This window comes from Dasypus novemcinctus, chromosome 4 (assembly GCF_030445035.2).
Source record: "Dasypus novemcinctus isolate mDasNov1 chromosome 4, mDasNov1.1.hap2, whole genome shotgun sequence".
Classification (NCBI taxonomy): domain Eukaryota; kingdom Metazoa; phylum Chordata; class Mammalia; order Cingulata; family Dasypodidae; genus Dasypus; species Dasypus novemcinctus.
The window spans coordinates 127,568,554-127,590,916 of NC_080676.1; the positions used below are offsets into that span (position 1 = coordinate 127,568,554).

General features: G+C 32.4%; 1 protein-coding gene across 13 annotated transcripts in view; it reads left to right on the forward strand.

The window, feature by feature from the left end:
- The window catches only part of ROBO1 (roundabout guidance receptor 1), a 1,228,714-nt gene that overhangs the window by 1,124,169 nt on the left and 82,182 nt on the right, over nt 1-22,363 (forward strand). For all 13 annotated transcript variants that reach the window (XM_058296067.2, XM_058296071.2, XM_058296074.2 and 10 more), the window contains 6 exons: nt 7,655-7,779; nt 9,534-9,705; nt 15,969-16,174; nt 17,749-17,830; nt 17,975-18,143; nt 18,230-18,396. In XM_058296067.2, the coding sequence (XP_058152050.1) occupies nt 7,655-7,779; nt 9,534-9,705; nt 15,969-16,174; nt 17,749-17,830; nt 17,975-18,143; nt 18,230-18,396 (921 nt within the window). The remainder of the gene's footprint in view (nt 1-7,654; nt 7,780-9,533; nt 9,706-15,968; nt 16,175-17,748; nt 17,831-17,974; nt 18,144-18,229; nt 18,397-22,363) is intronic.

The following is a 22,363-nucleotide window of genomic DNA, read 5'->3' on the forward strand; positions in this document are numbered from 1 at the left end:
CCCCCAAACATTTTAAACAATTGTTTTTCTAAGAAAAACTTTTGTCAATGATATAATATCTGTGTTTCTCTAAATATTTTTAAAGGTTGATAAGCTTTTTATCTTTTAGACACAACAGGCACAAAATAATTTTATAATTATATAATTTACATACCTATATCATATAAATTTATATGCATATTATGTATATTTTAGACTGTGCATAACTACCTCGCCCCCAAAAACACACCACACAACATTGATCTAGGTGAAAACATTGTGCTTTCTCTATAAATTCAGCCTAATCACAAGTTCCCTAATCTTTTAATCCTTCCAAAATCCCTCGAATATAAAGAATTTTAGAGCTGTTACTGGAAATGGGTTGTAATCTGGAAATATTGCTGTAGCGGAAAAATAAAATGGCAAGTTTTAATACCTTAAAAATGTATTTTAAAAGTTATTTTACCTTCCTATTAGACATATTTACTTTCAAGTTTCAAAAAAGATGATTTTATTAAATGTATAAGAATGTCAAGGAATAGAATGATTAAAATTGATTCACCTTTAAAATTTGATCACATTTATTTTTGTTCCAAAAAATTAATTTTTCCCAAAGTTATGAGTCTGTTTGGTTACCACTTTTTAATTTTATATTTCTTTCTAAAAACTGTAGCTAAATATTCTTAAAGTATTTTTAATATCATGGGGAAATCTTTAATAAATTTTGTGTAGTTACTGTAGGTAGTAATGATTTTAGATTAAACAACTTAGGATAGTTTAAATATAAAATCAAACATATTTGTGTCCTATTGCATATGGTTCTCTCCAAACTGGCTAACCAATCAGAAAGTTTATACAGAGCCCTGGTTTAGTCAGGCAGGAACCCTAGGTTAGCCATCTGTGACCTTGAGAAAGTTATTTAATAATTTAAGTTCTCTGTTTTCTTGAGCAAAAAGAAGAGGGTTAGACTGATAAGTTCTAAGGTCACTTCCAACCCTGAAATTTTATGGTTTTATTGTTTTATTGGAGACAAAGACATACAGGGTTTTCCTCCTCCTTAGTGAGGAGAGTTGGAATAGAGATGCTCTGAGCTTTGAAAATGGGAAGAAAACAAGTTGAAAAGGGTTAGGGGGAGGTTAGAAGTGAAGCCACCTACATACAACAAGCGAACTTTACAGGATAAGGAATGAACAGAATCTAAGTCACTCTGCTTTCCTTTTATTCTTTTTAGAAATAACCCAACTGGGCAATAATGGGCACTACCTACTGTATATAAAGGTCCCTGCTTTATTAATGAAAAGAAAATCCTTTGACCTGAGCCACAGGAAAATGTACAGGAAGGGGAAAATATAAGAAAGACATAAAAAAATTTCTGTCATGTATTCTTGGAAAGAGAAAGTTAGGGGTGATAATTTCTTTCAGTGAGTAAAATAATTTTACATGGAAGATATTATTGGCATTTATTTGTTTGCTGACACTAGATCAAATGAAAGTGGTAGGTTAAACTTTGACAGTCATGGTTTCATTGAGATAAGAGGAATCATTTACTGATAATCATGGTTGTAAAAGCTTGAATGACCATTCAAAATAGGAGCCACTCAGAAACTGCTGATGCTTTAGAAGCTTCTGTGTTGGATGATGTTCTTAGAATGCTTTTAAGGTCCTTAATTGACTATACACTATTATAATGATCTGCTATTGATATGATATACAAATGTATTAGCCTGACATTTGAAACTCTATGGCTATTAATTAATAAAAAGATTCTACTCTTATGGCTTAATTGCTAATAAAACCTATAAGCAATGTGGGGGTGTTTCTTTTTCATATTTTAAATGAGCTGCTTTCTAGTATTTTTCCTGTTTCTTGTATGCTGGGTATTTTTGAAATTTTTAAGAAATTTTAAATTACTAAAAATATTAAGGAAAGGCTTGATTTTAACTACTTTAGTCAAATGAGATACAATTTCTCTTCATAGATTACCCCAAAAGATAATTACACAATTTTTTGAGTGTCAAAGCAAAATTCTTTTTTTATACTCATACTACACTTAAATTCAGATTTTCTCTCAGAGTTCCTAAATATTTCTTCTGGTCATTAAAAAGACTCCATCTGTAAAGTATCAAAAATAATGTTATCATGTTCTATCCATTCTATTTGCTCTTTGAATCTGGATAGCATAGAAAGCAATGCTAAAAAACCAAGCCTGAGTAAATGGGGAAAATACTTCTTTAAAATTATTTTTTAACTTTTCTAACCTAAGAGTATGAAAAATTATGGTTACAATTTCTTCTTTAGAGTAAGAAAAGGCAAATTATTTCTCTTTGAAGGAAATTTAAAACATATTAGTGAATTGCCTTTTAAAATATGGTAACAATATGCAAGAGAACTTCTGTATCTATTTTGTAAATGTACCATTTCACAATAGCATTCCTTGGCATAATTCATTTGTTTAAACTATAGCAATGTGTACAGGGTCTAATTAATTTTGACTTGCTAAAAGATACGGGAGTTATTTATTTGAGAAAAATGTAGTATAGATGTCAAATGGGTGATTATGAAAATGTTCTACATTTCACAGCAGTTAATTGCCTTTGTTTCCAAAATAAAGAGATACAAAAATTTCATTTTCAAGTGTTTTTACTATGTATGACTCAAATTTATATATTAAAATGTGCAGTGTTTCAGCATTCAAAACAGGTACTGTGATTATGATTTGTAGATTGGGTTGTGAAGTTTTCTTTGTTTTCATAATTTATTCCCAATTTTATCTGTGTCTTCTCAATTAAAAATATGCAAGAATTTCAATTTAATACCTTTTAATAGCCTTGCTACACAAAATATGGTCATGGATCAATAGTGTAAGCATCACCTGGATGCTTGTTAGAAATGCAAAATATCAGGCCTCACCCTTGACCTACAGAGTCAGAAACTATATTTTAATGAGATCCCAGGATGATCTGTATGCTGATATTCTACTTGAGATGCACCTTAACAGAATATCATTGGTAGCATGAGCCTTTAAAGAATTTATCTGATAGTAGAGTTTTGGGATTTAATACTTAAAAAAAAAGTCTTTGATTTAGATGTTTGATGTTCATTTCTAATGTTGCATTAGCAGCTAGATTTATGGTATTTTTAAATCCTTTACATATATAGTTATCTAACCCTGTTATCTGGTAGCAAAACGTGTAATCATTGAAAGGTATTTTGTAACTTATAGCTGTCATCCATTATAGCTATGCCACATAATCATGCTAGAGTTTTTAAGGTTCATTTCTATTTTTCCTAAATAATTCATGATTATACTTAAAATGCTAACAAATATTCATTCATAGAGAGTATGAATCATATACCCAAATATGAATGTGCTTTTTATTTTATTCTAAAAAAGAATCATTAAGTCGAATCTTGTTACATTTTTTTGTTTTGTTTTATGTTTCTTTATTTTTATTTATTCCATGTTTTCTTTTTTTTTTGTTTTAGTTGGGTCTGGTAAGTTGACATTTTATTGGCCATCTTCTAATCACCGTGTCACTGTGACTGGAACTTCTCTTCCCTTTTCCATCCATACCCTTCCATGTCCTTCAACCAGTCAACTTCCATGTTTCACTTGTCATTGGCCACAAAGACAGACTGCACAGAATAAAGTCTGCAGGAAGTATGGGTAACTGTGACAAAGAGGAAAGGTAATGGGGTTGCTAACTTTTTGTCTTATTAAATGATGTGTGATCTGCATCCTTTTATTCTTCACTCCTCAAATAAGTTTGTGGACTGTATTTTAGTAACATACTATTTCAATGTATGTATCATTACAATTAAGCAGAAAAAAAAAAAATAGGTATCCCAGAGACATTTGGAACAATTTTTTTTTCAAGATACGTTTACTCATTAATGGCTGTCTGAGTTTTTATAAATGCAGGGCAGTAGTAGTGATTAAAAGTGCTGTTGGCCTTGTACTTAAGGCTGTTTGCACCCATTTTCATTTCTGTCAGACATACCTCATTTTATGTAAGAAGTAATCACATGATGTGTCCAAAGTTTATCAGAATTTTCTTTGATAACCTTTTGTCTCCAAGTAAGGAGTTATCAGATTTCTAAGCACTTCGATGATCAGTAATTTGTAGAAGGTTGATGAGATTACTAGAACATCATTTTTGAGAATTTCTCCTGAGTATGCGAAGTTATATGCCAGAGAATAACTTTGACACTAAAAGAATCAAATCTACCATTCTTCAAGTTAAAAAAATCACACAATTAGCATTTCATATAAATACAGATAAGATGGGTTGCTCAGTAACAGTGATACAATAACTAGCTGTATGAAAAAATCACTTTTTATATATGATACATACAAAAATATAGATGGATTGAAATTTAAATATAAAAATAATAAGGACATGAAAGTACAGGATGAAAATGAAGGTAATTATAAAATTTGAATTGGGACAGGCATTTTTAATAATCATACACAGCACAAAAGACTTAAAAACATGAAAATCTTACATTAAAAGCAAAATAGCATTACAATAAAAAAATGCCTAAATAGATAAGAAAGACTAGTGACAAAAATGGAAAATAATATTTACAGCATATATCAGAAATGGATACAATTTAGTCTATCAATAGTTCTTAGAAATAAAAAAAATATGATAAGCATATGAAAACGGTATCTACGACAAATACAATATCAGTAACAAGGAAATGTTATGATAAATGTTTAACCTCATTAATATAAAACCGTCACTTTAGAGGAGATTCTTTTTCTTTTACTTTAGCAAATATATCAATGCTCACTGTTTGCCAGGCTTATAGAAAATGCAATATGTCAGTTAATAAAAATGATCTTGTAGATAATTTAGCTATACTTGTTAAATGCTCTATATCTCTGCATATTTTCTGACCCAGCAATTTTACATCTAGGAAATACTTGAATACTAAATCTAAATTTAATACAATAAGGTATTTATTACATAATTTAAGGCAATTTAGAATATTAAATCAAAATTTAATGCAGTAAGGATTTGTTATATAATTTAAGGCAAACCTTATATGGATTATCAAGCAATAATTGAAATGACAAAGTAATATTTTAGACAGTATGATCCAAATTGCATGGTAAATGTATGGATAGATTTTCTTTGTTTTTTTTTGCTAATCCATCTTTCAAAATTTTCAACATGGAATATACATGATATTGGCAACATTTACATGGTTATACATGTAAAGTATATCAGGTTTAAATGTGGCCTTCCCCGAATTTCTCAATATTTCATCATAAACGTCAAGTAGATATATATGAAGGTCTTCTCAACCTGGATGAGAGAGAGAGAGAGAGATCTTTACACCATTTTTCTTAGCTTTACCTACATAGTATTTAACAAACATGTAGAAAGTGATTTTTAAAAGTTATATTTCTAAGACATATCTTTTGTCTGATGTCGTTGTTGATGTTGGCTTGAGAACAGGCCAACAAATATAGTAGTAAATTCATTTCTAGGCAAATATCCTGAATTGCTGCAGGATAAATGTAGTTAGCATAAGGGTTTGTATCTCTCTTTTCCAAATAAGTCTCTGAGGTTTGAAGAGAACTGGCTTTTTATAAAAGAAACAGATTCTGGCTCACATTATTTGACATGCTTCTGAGATTTAGGAAAGAGACCACCCAAAGGTTTTACTTGACTAAGTGGTTTGAGCACTTATTTTTTCCTATGAAAATCCCCACATATTGGAAAGTCATATTTTCCCATTCATTTAATTAATCATTTGGTTTTCTTTCATTGAAACAAACCAAACTTTGTTCTAGATATAGTTTGTCATACAGTCAATACTTTTTCAGTTTCTTGGTCTGATTTCCATATTGATTACTCCAACTCTTAACTAAGGAATCGAATGTTCCTTTATGGATGTGTACTGAAGGAAAATCCCCAAGTGATGATGTACATACCTATTATTATACCTGGATAATCATAGTGTCTACTAAAGTCATGAGTAAACCACTCAATTACAATCACCGTTTTTAAAAAATTATAGGGTAGAGTTTAAACGTTACTAAATTGAACCTAAACTCTCTTCTCTAACTTTGTATTTTCCTTCCTATAAGTTAAAGGACAGTTGAAGGCATTTGACCTGATTTTTCAGGTCTCCTATAATTTTCTAGTCAAATGGTATAATTTATACTAAACCTCAATTTAAAAGGGGGTTTAGAAGAAAGCACACTAATTTAAAAGTTTGAGATATAATTGCTTTCTTCAGTTCTGCCATCATGCAGTCTTAGGCAAGTCATTTATTTTTCCTTTTTTCTTTTGAAAAAAGTTTTTTTAAAGAAATATTAAATAATTATGTTAATGTCCCTCTACGACCTGCATACTCAAGTCCCGAGAGTAAGGATCATGCCATTTAATGTTTTTCTTAAAATTCATAAATTAAAAATATGTATATAAGATATGTCATATATTATTGTGTATAATCTATATTAGAGGCAGTTGGCCAGGGAATCTTAAACAAGAGAAAACTATCCTTCCAAATGCAGACATCACCAACAAATAAATCATATTATTGTGAGCAGAGTGGTGATGTTTATGGGCATAATTTGAATATCTTTTTTTGATTTATATTTTCTTCAAGCAGTTACACTAAGTAACTGACTTAAGTAACTAAAGCTACTTTTAAAGCAAAGTTTAGAAATAATGGAAAAGCCTTAAAAAGTGAATTAGAAGAACCCTGTCCTGTATAAATTGTTATTGTTGAAACATTTACTTCAATTTGAACTGAGACAAGAGAGGAGAATAATTAGGTGTTTCAGACAGCTGATATGAAATAAATTAGAAATGTGTAAACAGTAAGTATAAAGACTTACATTCAGTACATATTTTTTTCCAAGTATAAGGCACAGTCTCAAAACAAGCATTTCTTGTCAGGGATGACTCCATCAGCACACCTAATGTTTTTAACTGCCATTGCTCTCAATGTAACTGACACAATTTTCTGACACTCTATTTACTGCTGGATGAAGTGGCCATTTAAGTCTGTATAAATCAAACAGTTTGGACAAAGCTGGCAGTATTTATGATGTCAGGATGAGCAGATGTTTCAAATTTGCCTTCATTTCCATACATATTCTGTTTGAACATGCCCTTGCCTATGTAAATGAAGGAGGATTCAATTCTATTGCTTTAAATTCATTTCTATTCAAGTAATTGGTCTGAAGATTATAAATGATTGTAATTTGCATGGTAGCATTTCAGGAGCTTTTGAGTTAAATTAAAGTAATTTTAAGACCTGTCTGCATCAGGGGGTCTTGTGTATATGATTAAAGTACATTCACCCTTATACAGTTCTTGATGAGAAAAGATAATATTTATTCATACAAATTTCAGGTATATTTTGAATGTAAAGTGTCAAATTTCAGCCCAAGTATTCTTTCTAATAGGAAGGTTAATCTTAGAAGGTCAGGTAATAAAAACCTCTTCACATAACAACTCTGTTCCATTCTACTATATGCACTCAACATTTTATTTTACCTTCAAGTTAATGATGAGAATTGGTATTATGTACTGTAGTACACAGCATGTTGTATAAAATAAAGGCAGCATTTGGGATATCGGCAAATTGTCTCAATTAGGAAAATAACTATGCGTTTTTGATTAATTATAATTTGTTTCTTCTCCTTTAGAACCTCCACATTTTGTTGTGAAGCCCCGTGACCAGGTTGTTGCCTTGGGAAGAACTGTAACTTTTCAGTGTGAAGCAACTGGAAATCCTCAACCAGCTATTTTTTGGAGGAGAGAGGGGAGTCAGGTATGATTTTTTTCTATTTTTTTAATCAGGAAAGATGGATGCCAGATGCAATGAGAAGAAAAACTGACATACTAATTACTCATGTATCTGTGGCATTAAGAGAATTGAGAACTCTGTGTACCCTAGAAAATTTTAGCCATGAGAGAGATATTCTTCATTGCACTTTGTCAAAGCAATTTCCCCTGGCTAGTTATAGTACATAAGGTACACAGAATAGTATAGAATGACATTTGTTTCATCATGCAGATTTTACCTTTACTTCCAATTCGGCTACATTAAAAACAAAAAACTATTCTATTTCTCAAGATAATTTAATTATTTCTATTATTCTATTATTCAGCAAATTGAACATAGGAAAAAACAAAATAGTTGACTACAACAGTTAGAAGTTTATTATAAATGAAGGTATGTGTATCAAAAGTGATAGATACACTAGAAGTTCTTATTAACGGAATACCATTCAGATGACTCATTTAAGCTATGTATGATAAAAAGGTAGACTAAGTTTTTTTAAAAAATAAGCAAATTTATTCAGTTAAAAATTTTGTATTCTTTATTCCATGTAATACAGTGACATGTTGCATTAGTTTGTGTGTAAATATACACTCCCTCTAAGATAACCCAGAATCATACTGGTTTTCTTTCAGAGTGAGAAATTTGTAGCACCAAATAATATCACCCTACTTGACTTTTTTGTATTTAAGACCAATTTCTTAAGAAATAAAACTCTCATATAAATTCTTAGATCTAGCATTTGAATTTCAAAATATCCAAAAGATATATTCTCACCATTTAATGGTAGAAACAAGATATGTAACTCTTCATAGTTTGGTATAAGTCATTTAACATTTATGACAGAAGGCTCACAGAGAGACATATTATGGTATCAAAATGCTATCTGTGACCTTAAGGAAAATTTGTCAAAATATGTTTAACTTTTAGTTCTCTTTATATATTTAAGGTCTTAATGTTTATGATCCTAATAGTTATATATATAAAGAATTCTTTGGTCTTTGTTTTGGTTAAATATATAAAAGTTTTTACTTTAATAATACCTAATATCTATTATTGTTTGAAAATAATAGGTATAAAAACTCAGATCAATAGTTTGAATTTATTTAAATTTTCACATATTCCTAGCATTGATAGCTGTATAAGGTTAGATCATTAAACCCTGAGTTTAATGTGTGTATTTGTGTGTGTGCTTATCCTTATGTATTAGTCAGACAAAGGGGGTACTAATGAAAAATACCAGAAGCTCTTGTTTTTTATAAAGGGTGTTTATTTGGGGTAGAAGCTTACAGTTACAAGGCCCTAAAGAGTCCAACTCAGGTATCATAAGAGATACTTTCTCACCCAGAGTCTTTTGCCACATGTTGACACAGATGGTGGGCGATGTCCTCTGGAGGCCCTGTAGTCCCAGATTCTTCCAATATCAGCCACTCAACGTCCTACTGACATGGCCCAATCAAAAAGCCTTAATCAAAATTTAATCGAGGAAGAGTGAAACCTTTGAATCCAATACAATCTAATAAACTCACAGGAAAAGACCATTTTACAAACATAATCCAATATCTATTTTTGGAATTCATAAAAAATACCAAACTGCTACACCGTATGTATGCGTATCTGATGAAAAAGAATAGTTAGCTTATTTGTGTGTGTGTGTTTATATGTATATGTACATGTTTACAAAATATTGCATGCTAGCAATTAACCTATTTTTATTCTTTCCCGTACATTCTGGGTTCTAGAATCTGCTTTTCTCGTATCAGCCACCACAGTCATCCAGCAGGTTTTCCGTCTCCCAGACTGGTGACCTCACTATTACTAATGTCCAGCGATCTGATGTTGGTTATTATATCTGCCAGACGCTAAATGTTGCCGGAAGTATCATCACAAAAGCATATTTGGAAGTTACTGATGGTAAAGTAGAAAATTTTATTTTAAAATGTCCTAGTTTGGTTTATGGTCTAAAGCAGGGCTTCTTAACCTTTTTTGTTCCTTGGACCCCTTTGCCAGTCAGGTGAAAACCACGAAAACCTCCTCACAAAGTAGTGGCAGATAGTTGTATGACACTGAACTAGCGTCAGGTCTAACAACTACTGTAATTTCAAAGAATGGATGAACGTAAGCGATTTTTGAGATATGCAACAACTGTAATGTGATATGAAATGAACACTCCTGTAATTTATTATTCATTTGTAAATGAAGGCAATGCGCTAGATTACAGTTAGAGGTCAGAGAAAATAAAGATAATAAGTTGATTTTTTTCAATTCAAGCTTATGGACCCCCTGAAATCTTTCCACTGACCCCTGGTTAAGAACCCCTGCTCTAAAGAGAGGTAATATGTATTTATTTCCAACTTTTTTTATAGTCCATAAGCCTTCTGCCACAAGTAATCACTTTCCTAACTTTTTAAAAAATCACCATTGATTAGTTTTGCTTGTTCTCAAAACTCAGATAAACGAAGTCATTCAGAAGATAGCTGCCTTTTGTGTATGCCTTCTTCTGTTTGAAATAATGTCTGGGAAATTCACCCATTTTTTTGTGTGTATGTGAGTTGTTTATTTATTTTTTTCCTTAAAGATTTATTTTATTTATTCCCCCCCCCCCCCCCATTCCCCCTGTTGTCTCCTCTCTGTGTCCATTCGCTGTTCTTTCTGTGTCAGCTTGTAGTCTTATTAGGCTGCTCCAGGAATCCATCCTGGGACCTTCCAGAGTGGGAGAGAGGTGATAACTCTCTTGTGCCACCTCAACTCCCTGTTCTGCTATGTCTTCTTATTTTCTCTCCTCTAAGTCTCTTGTTGTGTCATCTTGCTGCACCAGCTCTCAGCATCGGCTGGCGCTCCTGCGTGGGATGGGTTTCCTGTGCTGGGTGGCATTCCCATGCAGGGGTCATTCCAGTGTGGGGCGGCATTCCAGCATGGGCTGGTACTCCATATGGGCCAGCTTGCTGCGTGGGCCAGCTTACCCTCACCAGGAGGTCCTGGGCATTGAACCCTGGACCTGTATGGTAGATGGGAACCCAACTGGTTGAGCCACATCCATTTCCCTTCATTCTTTTTTATTGGTGTTTATTATTCCATTTTAGAAATAGATCACAATTTATCTACTTCACTGTTGATGGGTTGTTTTCAGTTTAGGGCTTTTACAAATATAGCTGAATATATTCCTTTATATATCTGTGCACTATTTTTGTCATTTTCTTAAATATTTTAGATGTAAATCTTTGTCAGACGTATGTTTTGCAAATATTTTTCCCCAGTCATTCCTCTAATGATGGTTTTGAGGATGAAGTAATTAATTAGATGAGTTTTACTTTATTATTTTTCATTTACAGTTATTGCTTTCAGTGTCTTATTTAAGAACTACTTAAGGCTGTCTTTTTGAAGCATTATCATTTTACCTTTCAGATTTAGGTTTTCTAATATTCATCTTGAATTGCTTTTTGCAAATGGTACGAGTTAGTAGTCAATATTCTGTTTTGTTTTATTCCACATGGATAACTTATGGATAAAAGGCAATCCTTTTCTCCCTCTATTGCAGTGGCATTTTTAGCATAAGTCAAGTGACCTTAGATATGAAAGTTTATTTCTGGTCTTTCTATTTTGTTCCATTGGTCAATTTATGCCAGTACACATGGCCTTAACTTCTGTAACTTATTAGTAACTTAAAAATTGGTAGTATTGTCTTCACCTTTGTTTTTCTTGTTCTGGGTTGGCTATTGGAAGTTCCTCTGCATTTCCCTATAATATTCAAAATTTACTTGCCAGTTTTCACCTTTGTGCACATACACCTATGCACACCCATGCACATACAAATTAAAACAAGCAAAAAAAATCCCTGAGATTTTTATTTGGGCTCCATTTAAATTATTGAACAATATAAGGAAAATTAGCTTCTTAACAGTCTGAGTCTTTTAATCCAGAGATATATGTTCTATATATATATCTTTTATATATATATATTCTTTCTATCTATCTATTATATCTTATATATATATATATATATATCAATTTATTTAGGTCTTCCTTAATTTCAGTAATATTTTGTAGCTTTTAGAGTAGAAGTCTTGCATATCTTTTGGTAGATTTATACTTACGGTATTTTATGATTTTCGAAGTGATCATATATGGTGTTTTTAAAATTTCGTATTAAATTGTTTGAGGAAAGTGGCTAGAAGTACAATTGACTTTTGGATATTGACTCTGTATCTAACAATTTTGCTAAATCCACTAATTATTTCTAATAGTTGTAAATATGTTATTTTGAAATTTCTATATAAGAAACATGCCAGTCACAAATCGAGCCAGTTTTAATCCTTCTCTCCAATATTTGTACATTTCATTTCTTTTACTTGCCTTGCATTGTTGGTGATCTCCAGTAGAGCAAGGAGAATTAGTGATAGTGGACTTATTTTAGTGGTCCTCACTTGAGGGGAAAGCATTTAATATTTCACCAGTAAATGTAATGTTGGCTAGGGTTTTTGTAGCTACTCTGGATTTTTAAGAAAATTCACAGGGATGTTTTTAAAACATTAATTAATTTTGTTTCTGAGTGCTCTGTGGATAAAGTATATATTCCTTAATATGGTTTGCAATTCAAGATCAGAACTCCTGCAATCTCAGCTCTGAATACTCTGTTGCTCACATCCCTGTATAGATTGTGCTTGCCGTGCTTTTCCTTTATGTTAAGAATTCTGCATATGCTGCTTTCTAGTGACTTGAAATTTCTTTTTTTTCCAGAAAGCATTCTCTAACTCCCGAAATATGGGTTCCATGCCACCACCCCTGCTGTGTGTATACACACACACACACACACACACACATACTTTCCTGTCTTCTTTTTTTATTTTCCTGTGTGTTTCATTATACACTACGTTCTATGAGAGTATGCCCCATGTAGGTCTACTAAAGTAAAATAAATACACATTATTCAAAAAAGTCTGACATGTGGTAGATACTCAGTAGATATTCTGTGAATGAGAGGGTGAAAAAGGAAGGAAAGAACAGCCAACTCTTAGTGGATTCAGAATTCAGAATTTGGGTTGTCTCTCTCAAAAACCCAAATTCTTGCCACTGTCCACGGCACATGATGTATCTACAGACTCCGATAGTTAGAATGACCCAAAATTTTCTTTACATTTTGTAAAGACCATGTAATGACTTGGATAGTGAATAGCATAATCAATATGAGGTTAAATTAGAACATCAAATTGGACATATGTTTGTATTTGTAACTTCATAAATCAATTTGTGTAGAGGTGTACATGAAAAAAGACCAGATAAAACTATGGTGAGATACTTTGAAGTATTTTTTATCAATCTTTTAATTAATGATTTGTAGTAAACCTTTCTATGTGCCATCTGATATGGCAGTTCATGAATGGCTTGTTATTTGTGAGACTTAGATCATGTGTAGCAACTTTTAGTGAAGAAAAAGATCATCTAAATTTCTGAATTTGGGATTTATCACTAAAAGTTAGTTCACTCACAACACTAAATGCCCTGTTTCATCTTTCAGTGTTTGGGGTGATTTTGTGTTTGTTGCCATAGTTCTATTTTTTTATTTTGTTTTGTTTTAGTGTTAATTGATATGAAAACAGCTTAGAACTATAAACTAAATTCTTCCTAGATAAAACTATAATTTCTACGTTGACAAATTTTAGTTGCCAATTTAATCAGCAAAAGATATACATTTTTAAATTGGCAGTATCAATATTTTTATATTACCAGGTCATGTTAAGAGGATGATTAGTAGGCATAATACTTACTGGTCACTGACTTTAGTTCCTTGACTTTCTTTTTTGTTTGCAAACACAGCAGAGGCAAAGATACAATAAAGCCAAGAATTTGTGGAGTAGTAGCTATCTTAATGTATTACATTCTTTGGTGTGTGTAATTGTGTGATTTTCAACATTTCATCTATATTTTATTTTAATCTAGAATAACACCAAAATATTCATCTGCCTAAAAACATGAAATTGCTTTAAGGAATGATTCAATTTTGTAGCTATGAGTCATATATTACTTTTTTTTTTAAACAAAAGATAAATATGTTATCACAGTGTGTATATGTGTCTATAGCTAATCTATCTATCTATTGGCAATTAGCAAAGCACTTTCATATCTATTATTCCATTTAAATCTTAATAGCAGTACCCTGAGCTGACTGAGACAAGGAATATTATCCTATTTTGTAGATGAAAAAATTGAGGCTTAGAGAATTATGGAACATTCCCAAAGACACATGGCAGATGGTAGAGCTGAAAATCAGCCCTTCTCTTCTTTTTTTGCTTTACTTTTACTAACCACCCTCTGTAAGCCTTGCATAAATAAATGGCAGAAAGCATAAATGAATTGGGATCAGATGGGATGGGGAGATGGGAGATGATGTTAAGTGTGGTGCAAATTTCAAAGAACTATTTAAAAAAATAGAAATATGAATAAATCCCTAGGTATTGGATTATTTTTAAATGGAAAAAGAATGCTAAATGTAAACCATTCCTTTACTGGACTTGGTTATAGTCAGTTATAGAAAAGCACTCTGTTACTTATTTAATTAATGTCTGGAGAAAAATATTCATTCTTTATTTTAATCAAGGGAGCACAGGTGGTATTTTGTAAAAATCTCAATAAAATAAAATACTTTCATTCTTTTTTGTCATACTTAACAAAAGGAGCTTCTAATTTGATTTTCACCAAATTCAACAGATAATGTAGAGAATATTAAAAAATCTAAGTAAAAGAGTTATTGGCTTACATTTTTCAACCATGGAATATATGAAACAGTCCTGCCAAGTTTCAGACTGCAGCCTTGTAAAACTGGGTCCGGTATTATCACATTTCACACTAGTAACCAGGGCATGGAAGAGAATTGGAAGGATAGAGTGAAAATTCACAGTTACTGATTTCACTTCCTTGTTTTCCTGTTTTTCCAAGATTGACTACAAAAAGGCTAATAATTATTGTGTGATGAATGAGGAACAAATTGAAGTTTGACTCCAGCTTGTGAAAAGTTTTGGTACATAGACTTTGAACGTGACACATCCAATTTTGCAAATTGTTATACCCAGAATTTAGTTACCCTGGCAACCAGTTTCCTTTAACTCAGACTGCTTAGAGTCTTCTTTTGTATATTGGTGTGTTTTTTCTCCTTTAATTAATTCCAGAGTTTTAAAGCTTAATAATTAAAGACAATTACTGAAATTTTATTTTTTATTTTTATTCATTTAAAAAACTCTCTATGGAGTTTCACAAAATATGCCTAGGTCAGGGAATGGTAATATCTAAGAAATATTCTCATTCTGCTATAGTTGTTTTCAATTATTCTATATGATAATAACTTTATTTTAGATCAGTTTTTTAGATTTAGTTTTTCAATAATCATATAATAATGTAATTTATATATAATAAAATGCCTTTCATTTTCTTCGATATTACATTAAAACCATTATTTAAAGTGACAGAATTAGCAAAAGTACTTTCTCCATTTCTATTATTTCTAATATGGAAGTCCGATATTTACCAATTTAGCACATCATCTCAAGTTGTCTCATTGGATCAGTCTTTCAATATTTTTGGGCATTTTTCAGGTTCCTCTCAATTTAATTTTGCGTGATTCCCACTTACATATGTTTTTATAGAAAGAATCCCAAGGTAAAGTGAAATAGGGAGTCCAATTATATTGATTTGTAAAGTACGAAAGTCCAAAGTTCCTTTGTGAATCCAAAATTACAAAACATGCTGGTAGGGTACCATCACTTCCTCTATGGGACACAAAATATTCACTAAATATCAGATAGCTGTTGTTCATTTATTAAAATTTGCTTCATATGTTTCCTTAGGGTGAATGGTTTTCTTTGCTTTTTTTTTTTTTTTTTCATATTTTAAAGTAAAAAAAAAAATACAGTGTTCTACTTCTCACCACTACACTACTACTTCACAGTCTACAATTCTCATTCTGTCAATGGTGGGTCATTTGAAAAAGAGTACATTGTATCATATTTTAATATTCTAAATCAGTGCATCATATAAATGCATTCGGAATAATGCATGTCTCTTACTTTAGTTACTTGTTTAATTATCTTTAGTTTGTTTCAAAGCTTTAGCAACTGCTGTTGCTTGGATGATTAGAAAATTGCTTCCAGTTGCAGAAATCTATTTCCTGTTGTTTCTTCTGGCAGTGATTGCAGACCGGCCTCCCCCAGTCATTCGACAGGGTCCTGTGAATCAGACTGTAGCAGTGGATGGTACTTTAATCCTCAGCTGTGTGGCCACAGGCAGTCCAGTGCCCACAATTCTGTGGAGAAAGGATGGAGTCCTGGTATCAACCCAAGATTCTCGAATAAAACAACTGGAGACCGGAGTGCTACAGATCCGATATGCCAAGGTAACTTGAAATGTCACCCTAGTCTTTCCATCTTTTTCTACTTTGTTTTATGCCTTTAGCAACTGGTGCTCAAATCTCAAATTTTAGGATTAATCGAACCTGTGTAACAATATTAATGTATTTTTGATTTGATACCTTTTTCTTTCAGACATTCTGCCATGTGTGTTTAAGATACTTTGACTCATATTTTAGCCCATGGCAAGTAATTTAAGGTTTTATGGAGGAGAAAAAAATGATTTCTGACATATATCAATGAAAGAAAGTAGAGGGAAATTTGTGGGAGAAAGAATACCTCCAAATAGTGGTATGATGTACTCACTCCATAAAGCAGTTTTCAAAGAAATTTTCCAGTACCTTTTTATTTTGCTTAATGTAACTTGAATAGTTCTTCTGTTATGCGTATTTGGTTCAGCCTTTTGCAATTACAGAATACTATGCATGCAAACAAAAACTATAAAGCAATGTACACACTGAATGTACATTTTAAATTAGAATGCCAAATGATGAAAAGCCCACAGGTTTGGGAGAACAATTTAGGGATTTACTTCTCAGGGCATCACATCCCATACCTGTTCTTTCAGGACTGTGTTGTTTTGTTTTGAGTTTTCTTTTTCTTTTAAGGTCAAGATCAGACAAGCTCTGGAAGCATATGAAAGAATAGTCTTGTCAGCAATAAACACAAATTTCAATTACTTTCTTGTCTATTGTGGGTGGCTTCTTTCGAGTTTTGGATCAGTGTAACAGTTCGTTTTATGTGCCACGCAAATGTTAATATGTTGTACTTCTTTGTGACAACTATTGTGACTTTGTTATTGCAATTGCCAGAGCAAGATGACAACATTCTTGCTTTATCAAACATCACTTGAAGATAGAGTTACTAACTAAAGCAGAAGTTATAATGGTTTATTATGCTGCTGCTGATTTAAAGTTGAAAATGTGACCTGTGTTTTTTTTTTTTTTTTCTGGCATTCAGCCATTAGACGGAGGGTACATTCATTCAAGCTATTATATGTCTTTATACTTATTGAAGTGCATTAAGTTACAAGTTAAAACAAAGGAAAAGAAAAAAAGAATATGTACTTTGAGAAGAAGTCCTTTTGTACTTATCCTTTTTCAATAGATGCCTGTTTATCTTAGGTATCGATACAGATATAACTCTAATAAAAATATGAAATAGTAAGAATAGTTGACTGAAATTATTGGCCTCAAAATGTCACAATAAATATAAAGATATAAATTAGCAATAAAGATTATTACTTTGAATTTTAAAAGTTATTTATATCTTAGTCATTGTTTGTTGTCCCTGATATTGATAATACTGATATAATACAATTCAATATTAGATTGCTTTATTCTACAATGAGAATAATCATGTCGAATCTGTATTTTCTGTCCTCATGTAATTTTTTTCCTTCACATTCAATAAAAATATATTCAGTTAAGAGCAAATTTCTGGTTAGAGAATTCTAATGCAGCTATCCATATTCATGGACCGTATACAAACCTGTAATTGCTTTTCCAGTCCAGTGAGCTCTTGATTGTTCCAAATATTTATTTTCCATCTGTCTTCTCAGCTGGGTGACACTGGTCGGTACACCTGCATTGCATCAACCCCTAGTGGTGAAGCAACGTGGAGTGCTTACATTGAAGTTCAAGGTAAATTGGATAGTATTTTTGCCTCAAAATGCCAGTTAGCATGTAGTTGTTTCCTTTTTGGTAAATTGATGAAGTAGGAGTCCTAAAATCTTAGTACGTATGTGCACATAATCTTGTTCTATGTATCTTTTTCTCATTTATTAGAATTTGGAGTTCCGGTTCAGCCTCCAAGACCCACTGACCCAAATTTAATCCCTAGTGCCCCTTCAAAACCTGAAGTTACAGATGTCAGCAGAAATACAGTAACATTGTCATGGCAACCTAATTTGAATTCAGGTGCAACTCCAACATCTTATATTATAGAAGCCTTCAGGTAGAGTGAATAATGTTTCCTAGTTTTTGTCCTCTTTCTGATTTGCCATTAAATAAGCATGTTCTAACTTGTGTATCTGTGCTCAGCCATGCATCTGGTAGCAGCTGGCAGACCGTAGCAGAGAACGTGAAAACAGAAACCCTTGCCATTAAAGGACTCAAACCTAATGCAATTTACCTTTTCCTTGTGAGGGCAGCAAATGCCTATGGAATTAGTGATCCAAGCCAGATATCAGATCCAGTGAAAACACAAGGTAAATATTGATACCTACTCATGGATGTTATACTATAATTTGTTCTAACTGCTAAGATTGCATATTTAATACAGATGCTGCTCAATTAATTTTTTAATACCTGAACACAATGTTTGCAAACTTTGTTTTCTGAAGTCAGCACACCAAGATGAGAGTAACATAAAAGGGAACTGTTTCTCATTTTATAAAATAAAAAGTCTAGTGAGACAAAAATATTCAGTGAATATTTTGTGCATTCTATTCAATTTCTTGATTTTCAAGTTTAATAATATGTGAATATACAATCATAATCATACTAAAATTGCTCTTAAAATTGATATTTTATTTATGTTGAGATTCAGTATGTGCAACTTTGTGGATGAATTTTCAGAACTATAACTTTAACCAAGTAATACTTTCTGGAAATCACCCATATCTAGAAGAGATTTGAAAAATAAACTTGAATGTATTCTTAATCCTTATGTTCAATTGACCTCCTACAAAGTATAGAAAAAAACTACTGTAGGGCTTTCTGTTGTTGGGCCTGTCTTCCTATTGTTAGTTATGTGAGCCATGATATATTAAATTTTTAAATGGAAAAACACCTACATTTTTGTCAAAGCTGGATTGACAATATGGATAAAGGAAAAGTAGACATGCTAAAGATGCATCTTAAATATTTGAAACTGGAAATTTTTACTTACTTAGATATGCTGCTTTATATTATCGTTTACAAGTAGAAATTATTTTTAGTTTTCAGCACACATTATCTCCTACCTACCCTCTTGCTTATCCTATTTTTTTATGCTCCAATAGGAGTAAAATTTATGTCGAAAAAAAAAGAGGTGAATTAGAATCAACCTTTACGTTTTTTTAAAACATATTTTCATTGTATTTTAAATATGTTTGCTATTTAGATTTAAAAAGAAAGCTAATTATAGAGGGTACTGCTTAGAAATATAAAAATATTTTCACCAACATACGGATGGATTGTAAAATTCCTATATTGAGTTATACATTTCCAAAAGAAAATATGTACCTTAATTAGAGTGATAGAGACAAGTTGTATACAAAAATAACTGAAAGATTTTAACTACTTTTTTCCTAGTTTGAAGGGGGAGGTGAGGGTCTGGCAGCCTTGTTGTGTGTTTTGTCTTCTCCAGTGGGTATATAAACAATCTTTTGGGAAAGACTTTTTGCCTCAGAATTCACAGAGAAAGAGCAATCTGAGTTGTAGAACGTGCCCATGTCTGTCTCTTGCTGTGTGAATTCAACACACCCAAATGCCTGTATTTGCTATTATGAGTCACCTCTCCAGGAGCTTTAATATTCTCGGAGCCTGCCTTAGGGCAGTTTGAAGTTTTCAATACTACCTATGCCTTTATAAAATTACAAAAACTATGGCAACTCTAAAGTGCATTTAAACCTTTTGTCGCCACTACATGCGTGGCCTCTATCCGGTGGATTCTGAGTTTTTGATTGATGATGTACAGCATAAGTCTGTTCTGTCATTTATTCATATAAATCATTTTGTGATATATATGCTCATTTGCATGTAGGAAGGCATTTAGCAGTTTATCTGAAAATGTATTGGTCTTTTTAAGTTGTAATCAACTTACCTTTCTACTTGAATAGCTAGTGGAACAATCCAAGTCTAGAGGAATGCATGGCAATGGGAAGATTGCAAATATAGTGAAACAGGCCTAGAATTTTGGAAGCAGAATGTGTGTTCTCAGGTGCTCAAACTACTGCATGGCCCTAAGCAAGTTAGTCTCGCCAAACCTCAGTTTTCCTCATCAAAAAAATTGGGCTAAAAATACCTATTCCTTAAGGTTGTGCAAGGATTAAATTGAATAGTACATTTATAAGTATACAAGGCTCAGAGGTCTTTTTTTTCCCCCTATAAAACTCTATTATTGGACTTATATTTCTTTTGGTGTTGGGACTAAAGATATAGAAAGTTCATGAAATTGGCAGATATCTTAAAAGTGAGAAACACAGGTAATATGCTGAATGAGATCATCAGAATTACATTTATCTTGACAGACTGGAATGATGGGCCAGCTCTAACAAGATTAAAATTAATGGAGAAAATTAAAAGCCTGGTACTTGAATGTAGGCTTATAAAATTAGCTGTAGACAGATAGACTGAGGACACCTGGCTTAAGAGGAATACATGTGAATGTGTGTCAGAGTGGTAGGGGGAAAGGCAGACTTTATAGTTTGAAGGCAATTAAAACACCTATCTGAGCCAACTGAGTGATGTAGTTGCCAAAGAACAAATGTAGGCTTAGCTGGCATTAGCTGAATTATTTCTGGATCAGATAATCTCTCGCCTTTACTCTGAACTGGTCAGATCAGGAATGAAGTCATATATTCTGTTCTGAGCACCACATGTTTAGGTGACTTTCAGGAATTTTATGAAGCCTTGAGAAGAACAATGAAGATAGTCGGTGGAGTTGCTAGATATCACATCATAGGAAAAGAAATTCAAGGACCATGGCATGTTTAACCCAGAAAATAATGTTAGAGTAGGCACGGCATTTTTTTCCTTAAAATTTTTCTTAACAATTTAAAAGACCGTCATTTGGACAAGGTATCCTTTTTCTAACTCCAAGCAACAGAACGGGACCAATGAGTTGAAGTAACATTACAGATTTCATTGCCTAATTCTTGAACTCCTTTTGGCATACTCTGCACCCCAACTGAGGGTCAGGCTAAAATTCACCATACCTGGAATCTGGGAAAGAACCTGGAAAAAATCCAATTGGAAAGTACAGAATGCAGAAGCAGAAAGGGGAGGCTTTTGTCAGGGGTGGAAGGTATACAGGAAAGACTTATTGGAAATGGATTCATAAAGGATCAGTCATAATTTACGGTTTGTTTGTTTTTTTGAAACACAGTTGCAAAAGTCTCCCCAAATGGAGCTACTGATGAGTGAGTTTCAGTCAAAGTTAAAGGTGCAAAGATGCAGGACACAGATTCTGAGGAGTCAGGTCAGCATAGGTCTCAGTTGGAGTTTGAGCTTTGTCACAGAGTGACTAAAATATGCTTTCTCAAAGAGGAGATTGGATAATGCAAAGAAGATGAAATGAGTGGCTGGCAAGTAGGAAGGGTGGTAGCATTGCAGGGGGGGTGATGCTTGTTGCTCCTGTTACTACTATTTTTAATTCATGGTTCTTGTGCATGCAGTGATGTCAAGCTCAAGGTTTTTAAAGAACATGCACACAAACACACAATGTACAGAATAATGAGATCCTAGTTATGATAAATAATGGAATAGTAGCTGGTCAGACTTTCCTCAGAGCTACTGATGAGGAATGAGGAAGATTTTTGATAGGACAACAACTGAGGTTACTTCCAAGTCTAAATGTGAATGTTGGAAAAGCTCTTTAACATTGGAATACATTTCTTTTGGGAGGTGGAGGAGAACAAGAAGAAGAAAAGGATCAACTCATAAACTTCTTCCTATTACGTTATTAGACATCACTTTCCATTTTATCTCCTGTGTAACATTTTCTAAAATAATGTTCTAGAACAACATGGCCAAAGTGATTGCACTAGGCAAGAGAATCTTGCAATTTCCATGACATTATTGACTGGCAAGTTTATATCAAAGAAAAAATTAGGGATTGAGATATAAGTTATGGTAGTAACTTTTTAAAATGGTTATTACTGTGCTTGAGGGAACTTCCTGAAAGTCAGAAGATTCTCTGAGAATATGAGTTTACCTAAGAGAGAACATATTTAAATACTGAAAATGAATGTGTTTTCCATACAATAATTCACTTTAATTCAACCAATGTTTATTTTTTAAAATAGACTAGGTATATATATAGTCAGTGGTATAATATATATGTTATTTCTTTCCATTTGTTTGCTTTTATTGGACTTCATCAGAGATACCTACCAACTTCATTTTAATTAAGTTTTCCTTTTGTATCCAAGGTCAGTATTTAGAAGGCATTTATTCATTCATAAAAATAGA